This window comes from Rhea americana, unplaced genomic scaffold (genome assembly GCF_003343005.1).
Source record: "Rhea americana isolate MKP2758 unplaced genomic scaffold, rheAme1 scaffold_37, whole genome shotgun sequence".
Classification (NCBI taxonomy): Eukaryota; Metazoa; Chordata; class Aves; order Rheiformes; family Rheidae; genus Rhea; species Rhea americana.
In genome coordinates this window covers 6,525,962-6,534,654 of record NW_028186501.1, presented here as the reverse complement: position 1 = coordinate 6,534,654, position 8,693 = coordinate 6,525,962, and the positions used below count along the sequence as shown (strand labels likewise).

At 39.8% G+C, this 8,693-nt stretch overlaps 1 protein-coding gene across 2 annotated transcripts in view; it reads right to left on the bottom strand.

Annotated features, from left to right (window-relative positions):
• Positions 1 to 2,665: 2,665 nt before the first annotated feature.
• Positions 2,666 to 8,693, bottom strand: part of RAB3IL1 (RAB3A interacting protein like 1) — a 69,476-nt gene continuing 63,448 nt past the window's right edge. For both annotated transcript variants that reach the window (XR_014896801.1, XM_085312897.1), the window contains exon 11: positions 2,666 to 4,584. Coding sequence is in view for 1 of the 2 variants with exons in the window: in XM_085312897.1 (XP_085169023.1) it covers positions 4,562 to 4,584 (23 nt within the window). In the remaining variant the exon portion in view is untranslated. The remainder of the gene's footprint in view (positions 4,585 to 8,693) is intronic.

The following is an 8,693-nucleotide window of genomic DNA, read 5'->3' as shown; positions in this document are numbered from 1 at the left end:
CTATGAAGTTACTAATGAATAATATTTAGCATCATCTTTTTAATTTAATGATTATATTCAAAGTGGTGCAGTAATGATTTCTATAGGCTGATTATCCATTGTGCAAAAACTAATTGTGCTGTACTTAAGTGACATTTCCAAATGCATTATTCATCATGAGTGCAGCAGGGGAGATAGGGAAAAGAAAACTAACCTGTATGCCACATTAGAAAAAAATAACTCCAACTTTCTTCCCATGCAAGCTAAACCTTTGAGTACTTGCTTTAGGGGATTTTTAACAACAGTTAGAACACACCAGAGTTTGAAAAGCTCTGCACTTCTTTGTGGCCCTCATGTGGCTCCTCTCATTTCAGCAGGGCTAAAAGAGGTGTCAACACCTTACTAACAGGTTTTCCAACGTTGTATAATGCACCTTGGGAATACACTCAAAGTTTCTTCTGGTATAAAATCTGTGACTGTTTCTTTCCCCTCAGTAATGATTCAACTCAAGATAAGACATCCTGGAGGCCACTTGAATCACCCAACTTGAAGCAGTGAAGGGTTTARTGTCCTGCTAACATTACAGGCTACATTACAAGCTTCTATTTGCCAATAGCGGTCAGTTCTCCTGCACTTGCCATACTCAGGATCTCAATGGGCCTCACATAAGTAAGAATGAGGTCTTTGTAATAAAGACTGGAGGGCAAAACCAGCTGCCATTATACACTCGCTCCCATCCTGCATCCAGCTGTGACAATTTGCATTAACAGAGAGCCAGGCTTTGCTGCAAAGAATTTAACYAGGTAAAACCAGACCTGACCACTCTGCTTTTCCAAGAGCATTACTCTGGAATGCTCTTGGCCTCTGGCTGGTTGTTTTACCTCCACCATTCCCATTCCCATTTATCCTTAWTCTCACAGTCCGTCTGCAGCTCAGCTTCATCAGCCCAAGCTCTCAAGGATCCTTGACCACCTGAGGAGATCTCACTCCTCTAGTMTGGCTGCAGCTCACTGTTAACAGCCTAGACCACTGAGGATCACCAGAAGTCAGAGGAGAGAAAATAAAAACTCCTCATGTCACTCCCYTGATTTGGTTGCAACAAGGTTTTAGATATTAAAGCAACCTGCAGGGCAAGGGGTCACTAAATACCCCTAGGGATGGTGACCAAGACTGTAATAAGGAGAAATAGAAGCATTGGATTTAAAGCCTTGCAACCTTTGTCTTACCAACTCATAGCAGGAAAAATGAGTGGGAATAATAGATGGATAGGTGGAGGCTGAACCCATGGAAAGTAGGAGATTTAAGGGAAACTCACCAATGCTGAAAAAAAACAGTTTAAAATAGCAAAGTGTAGCAAAAGAGTCAGTTCTTGTCTTGCTCAGCTGAAGAAGAGATTAAGATGCAAGGCACGTGGGCATTCAGCCAAGAGGCCAAGAACAGGATCAAGGCGTTAAGGGAGAATGCGTTAGGATCGAGAGCAGGACAGAATGAAAAGCTGAAAATGTACCAGATACAGCCTGTAGCCAATGCAATTAAAACAGCTACTCTCATGAAGACAACAGGAGAAAACTGTGAACTTCAGTATCATAACTCACAGGGAAGGGCTTTAAACTCTTGCAATACACTGACACCACTCCTCCCTCAGCCTTAGGATTCATAGGAGCATTGGAAGGATAAGCATAATACCAAAAAAAGGGAGGTACTAGAAAGGTTGCCTTTTATCATTTTCAACTACAGCATCATTAAGAATAAGCTGCAATAATTGAATAATTTAGACTAGAACTGTTGGTATGGGACCTGGTTTAATTATAACTATTTGTTTGGAGAGCTAGCACTTTAATTATGCTAACAATAAATTCTTGGTTTTACATATAAGGTGCATTTCTTCAGCCCCGCTAAACTGCATGGAGTGTTTGGTCTAGTGCTCTAGCAAAAAGCTAGTTGCTAAAGTGTAGATTGTACAAAGCAGAGAGAAAAAATGAATATATTACAGCATGGGCAACTGGATGAAGATAGTGATTGGAGAGGAGTTCACTGCTTGCCAGAAAAAGAAACCAGGAATCAGTCTATGTAAGGATAGAGGAGAAGAGATAAAAATAGGCAAAGTTTTCTTCCTGTGCAATTCAAGTTAAATTGAAGCCTRAGATTAGCAACAGAGGGAGTAAGGCAGTGATTTTAGAGCTGTTCACATTTCARTGAAAAATCTGAAGAAAGAAAGAACGAAAGCAGACACTAATGCCAGCTGCTGCTAAGAGGAGAACATAAGAAAGATGGGCATTTAATTATAAATCATTACAAATGAGATTATCCTGACCAAAGGCCACAYTGAGAACAGGGTCAATCTTTCTCTCTCAATCCCCATCCTGACTGACACTTGCAATGTCCACTGTTTCCTTTAATAAATAAGGTAYATGTGGTCATGTGCTTAGCTTCCCTGGCATCCAGGCCGTTTTGCACCCTGCCCCTGCTAATCCCACATGGCCAATCCCAGACTCACAGCGGAATGTGAAATTCTTGCCAGCAACAGCAGCACAATGAGAGWTTCTGTTGTTTTATTTTTTTGTTGTTTGCTTGCTTGGCTTGCAAAGTTAGTCAGCTCTCAGCCAGGATCCCATGACTAGAAAAAAAGTGTCACCAGATCCCTTCAGAATGTTGGAATATCTCAGAGGATAATGTCACAGGCGCCTTTGATACAGCGTTGTCTTCATTTTAAGCATTAAAATATGTGAACTCAATGACCAGTCATTAGCCAGCTCCAGCAGTGCACGGTAATGAGCTATGTAAGAGACCAGAGGAAGCAAAAATGAACAGTACTATACAGAATATCTGAAAAAGCTGTGTCAAAAACTAGATTTTTCCATAGGCATTTTTCTGATTAGAGAAATRGAATGCTATGGAAATATAAAGAAAGTTCAGCTGTGATTCTAAGATGATAATATTACATTCCTTCCCAGAAATTTTGAAAGTCAGAGGACTTTTAATGGTCCAGTGATATACACGATGTGAAACAGAAATTCATCCATCTATTAACCACAGTAAGTAACACTCGATTAAAACACGTGCTTCAGAAAAGCCTCTAAGCCTCAACTCAGCCATAAAGCCCTAATATTCTTAGTATATATTTTGCTTTATTATCTCAAGTTTGTGTCTTAAAATTTTTCATTTGTCTAGTTTTGACTTGGAAATACTAKTTTTCCTTTTACAGATCACTGCTAGGCTAAAAATGATTGATTCCAGTATTTCCTCCATATGGAGGCACTTGTACTGTGTAACCAAGTTATTTCTTGATTTTTCTTTTCTCTTTTTATAGCCCAAAGAATAAAAAAAGAAAGAAAAAATTGGCAGATAGACTCCAAACAGCAGAAATCTTTGTTGGGGGGTTTCTTGCACAACTACACTTTAACAATTCATATTCCAYACCACAATTTATCCACAAGTCTTTATGCATCTGTAACTAAATATCCAGGTTAATTAACATGTTTACACACACAAGAAGTCTTGCACAGCGTGGAATCTCAAGGACTTAGATGGCAATAAAATGGTTCTACTGGAACCAATTTTGAAACACAGTAGGGCTCCAAAGGTGGTAAGAGATTGTCAAATCTGGTATGAAACTATAACCTTGCTCTCTAATTATTATTTGTTAACCTCATGTTTTAATGCCCAACATCTTGATCATGGCACCATTCTACCAGGCACAGTATAAATAGCTGTTCTGAAAGAAATTTCAATCAAAGTATACAAGAAGAGATAACACTTGGGTATTTGCTGACTGGTGGGAGAATAGAAAGCAATGATAAGACAACAGCAGTGGTAAATATTAGCAGTGAYGTTTAAATTCTGTACTGAGATCACTGTCACCAAGAAGCACTGTTCTTAACAAGYTAAGCTTCTCGCAGGCTTCTTGTTGCCATAAGAACAAGAGGTGAAGTAGCTTAAGACRCCTAAGGCGCTTTGTAAATGGCAAGCGGTATTCCCAAACTACTTTCCAGATGGAAAGGAAAGTTGAGAGATTTTATTTCAGCCTAGGATTTCATTTTTAATTTAAAATTCACATTCAGCATGACTGCAGACYAAGGGGCCCAGGGAGAGACAGAAATAACATCAACATGCTGAACTTCCTTATGCACACATAGATTTTTAAATTCAGGGGTGAAAAAAATCATTTTCCCTCCACTTGAAAAAGGCAAATGGAGTTCTTTTGGGGTGTTCAAAGGGTTATGAAATGTTCAAAAATGCTGCAGTTCCTCCTTCCTCTGCAGGGCCATGATATCCTCATGGCACTAATTATGATCTTTTTTATTTTCTTCTGGGGAGCAAAACTCACCCTGAAAGCCTGAGAAAAAAATCCAGACTTCATAAGTGAAATTATAGATAGTAGTTCCTGCTTACCTGTGGTGAAACTACTGCTCATCACTTCAGTGCATTGGGTATCTTTCTGCTTGACTCCCCTTTCTGGTCATCTGATGAGGAATTCCCCATATCATGCTTCATTGCCCATCCGTTCAACACGGCAACAGCCAAGCGCATTTTCCTCCTCAACATGATTAATTAATTCCTTCTCAAGCAGTAGAAATTTATTTCAGGAAGAGCTTGTACCAGCACCTGCAAGATAGAGAAGTTGATTTGTGATTAAAGAAATGCTACAAAGTTCCCTCACCCACAGCTCCAACAGGTCTCTTTTCCTCAAGTTCAGGCAGGATGTCATTCAAATTGTTTCCTACTGCGTTTGAATTTATTATTCTCCCATCTCAGCCCGCCTTCAGAGCTCCTCAGCCTTTCCCTCTAATGCAAGGGAGAGAACAGCCTCATACCCCTTTAGCAAATACAAAATAGTAGCAGCTGTTAAACTTCTCACAGTAGCAGCTGGTAATAGATGGCACACATATCACAGCAGGACTATAGCAAAATGTTGAAAGCTCTTCCTCAATTGGAAATATTTCTGGAAATGCATGTTGATGCTATTCCTTTTCTCTCTGGGACCTCCTGTTCTTCAGTCACACTCAATATACTCTGAACATGCAAAGTCRTATTACCACTAAACAGACATAAGCACTAGAGAACACAAGTCCACTTAAAAATCTACCTGGCCTGCTCTGTGGATGGTCATAGAAAGTGTAAGCACCATGACAGTGAGTCAGAAGGCTTTATCTCCCCTCGCTCTCTCTCTTTTGCACCCTAATGAAAAAAACAGAAAAACAARTTTATAGGCTTTTCAAGGAGCACGAGTAGGACACCGTAAAAGTCATCCTCCAGCTATCCCAATCCTTTCCAAAAGACATATTAAGAGAATATCATCTGGTGTCACCAACTCCTATGTAAAAGTCAACAAAAGGATAAAAACACAAAAATTGTCTTTTCTAATTTTTTTATTGTTTCATTGGGATCTCAGGTTTTTTGCCTTTATAGCAACAAATCAATGCATGACACAGCATGGAGATACTCAAACTAGCTCTCTGGGAGYCAGACTGGTTCATTTGCCCTGCTTCTTCCATGCTCCCTGCAAACTCAGCAAGACCAYCTTGGCTTACTCAAGTTAGCTTGTTAAGCCACATTTCTATGTGTTCCTCATACAAAACTTCTTTGGCTGTGCACTTCTTTTCCCTTTTTCCATGTTTTCCTTCCTGTTGTATTTTCTCATCTTTCTTTTTTTCCCATTCCTCCTCTTGCCTACCCCATTAATCTCACAGCCTCTGTGTCCCTTACACAAGCTCTTTGTGCTGTTCCAGTCACCCYATGCAACAAGTGCAGCCTTTCACCTAACTGGCCCCAGAACAGCGTCACTTCTCACTGCCCTGACTGTTTCGTGCCCTGACAGCCCAGTGAAACCTAGAACAAGGGCCGCATAAAGCCTTGACAGCAGTACAGAGTGAGTTGCGTAAGGACGATAGTGCTGATTTTTTTTGACAGTTTTAAAATCTTTTTGATATTCACTTCAATGACTTTTTGCAATTATCTCTGTGATCCCTTCAGAACATCAGATGAAAAGTTCAGTGCGTAGACTCTATATCTATCCAAAATGCATCTGCTTTCTTATCAGTTCATCTGTCTTGAGAAAGAAAGTGATCAGGCCATCATCCACTTCTAGCCCAGAGTTTACATACGGTGCCTGCTCTGCTTAGGCTATCCAATCAGTTCCGAAGTATGAGCTTCTGTGAACWGATGGTCAAACTTTTTATATGCAAAACTCTGCCCAATTTCAGTAACCCTAATACATTTCTTCTATGGACCAGTCACCTGATGGACTATGACCATAAACTTGTACTGTGAGTTACAAATAATCTATATCTTTATCTCTGCAAGGTCGTGCAAAATCTCTGCAAAATCATGGCTTTGAATCTAGTTCTGGACACAGAGGACACGACCTTCAATGAGGACACTGAATGAGCAGATAGATTATAAAATACATCTGAAAATAATAATAAATCTTYATATGCACTGAGCATTTATTTTCAGACTGAAGTTTGCAGGTTGTTTGGAGTCCATGGACCACCACTTCAGGGTTCAGCAAAGATAACTGGAGGCAGATAATGATTGCCAAAGTGTTTAAACTCACTAAGCACGGATTTCTCACTGGAAAATTTTTAGGAGACAACAAATCAAAGCAGCAATCTATTGCAATGCAGAGATAGTCAATATGTATTTGACTGCCAGGCTAATTTCCCTTGGGATTTCCTTCCACATATGGAATCCTCAGAGCTGAAAGCATCTCTCCCCTCTTTCCATTCCACCAAACTGGCACAAAGACTAGCACGAGTCAGGGATCTGATGCAAGACAATGTTGCAGTATTTCTTAATAAATAAAGCTCAGAACAAACTGACTTTCACTGTGAGAAGACTTATTTCATCACTGCTCTAGGCTGCAAATTCAAACAATGAATGGCTAAATGATGACACTGTACCTACAAGCAGAAAAGCAGAGTGTCAATATTTACTTCACCCAACAGAATCAAAGGGGAAAGAAAATGCAGGTGTCTCAGAGTTGCACCACAATAAAACATATTCTAGGATGTTATCTAGCACAACTCTTTCTGTTTTCCTTCCTTGATGGAGCTGTCTTCTGAGAAGAACTGCAGAATGCGAAAGGTGGAGAAGCAATGATCTGAAATAAAGGATGCAGTTAATGTTCATGGCAGGATACATGACTCTCACCACTGTTAAGAGTTTATGATCCTTTAAACATGATTTCTGACTTTATTGCTTTTGGAGTTCTTCTAAGTGCAACTTTAACAATTAAATTCCTGTGTAGTCCTTCTACCAGGCAGGGTTCAGTAACAAATACTGAGCACCCTTGCAGAAAATGAGGTAAAATGTGTTCTATGATTGCTGCATTTGCAAATGCTGAATCGAGTGACTTAACAAACAGTACTTCATCAAAGGGACAAAGGAAAAGAATAACAGGAAGATAAATAGGCTAAAACATATTCACCAGCTATTCCTTTCTCAAAGTGCCGAAATAATTGACAACTTCCTACCTCTGACTTCCTAAAGAGGCAATTACTAGGATGATTGGTTGCTCTACAGCTCCTGTAGCAATATCGCATTGATAGCTTATTTTGCTTATAGGATGATTTTACAAAGGACTTTGTGCAAAGAAATTTGGAACAGGCCTACATGCACAGAAGTTTTTTTAGCAGGGTCCATAGCTGATGGCATACATTGATTTCAAAGTTACCTTAGAGGGAGGAAAAATAAAACAAGTAGTGAGGTGAGAGAAAGAGAGAGAAAAAGGAAACGCTCTTCCCAGTGGCCAGCCAGAGAGAGAAGCAACAGGGTTTTCTAGATGAGTGTCCCCTTCTGGACATCCTCCTCAGTGAAGCAGGAGGTCTCTAGGACGTTTTTCCTCACAGTGACCGTGGTTTTTCATCAAGACCTGCTCAAATTCACTACAGGTTATTTCTGCCTAATATGCTATTAGCACTGACTGGAGCATGCTTGATTAGGTGCAGGATTTGCATGMTGATTGCTTGTTAAGCTTTCTGCAGGAATATCACTGAGTAATATATATTGGATATTTAAATRACTTATATGCTATGCTATGTACTAGGCTCTAAAGTTAAAAAGTAGCTCTTTAAAAATATAAAAGGTACCAAGCAAAGGGTGAAAAAAGAGGATAAGAAAGACTGATTCATATGTTGAAGGTGATCAATATCTAGGAGAAACTGCATGTAACAGACAGAGTAACATTTCAGAAGYCACTGGTGCAAAGTGGTAAGGATAAGAGTACAGAGCATGCTACAGTAAAAGCATGGCTACATAAGTCTCAAGGTGCATGGTACAAGTGAAAGACAAGCTACAGAGCTGCACAGAAAACACCCTCAGCATTACAAAGGTTAAAGCATCTCAGGCACTGTGCAACTACACCTGTGGGACTAAAATCCCCAAATTCAAAGAACATAGCACAAAGTGAGACAGTAAACTTTTCCACACTATTGATATATATCTTGAGCTTCAGGTCCACCTTAATGTAGCGTCTTTTCTGACATTTATCGTCACCCTTGTCAGAGGCCTATTTTGAACCAAACTAAATAAAACTAGCAAGTCTTAGGAAAACATTCCATTCATTCCTGACTTTCACCACCCCACGTCACAGGAAAGGCTGTTAAATATGGTGTTTAACATCCTTTAGTGCTGTGCAGCACTAAGATTGGACAGAAACAGAAGAAACTTAGGGCACACTTTGGCATGAGGGCACCACGAGAGGATTCTTCCTC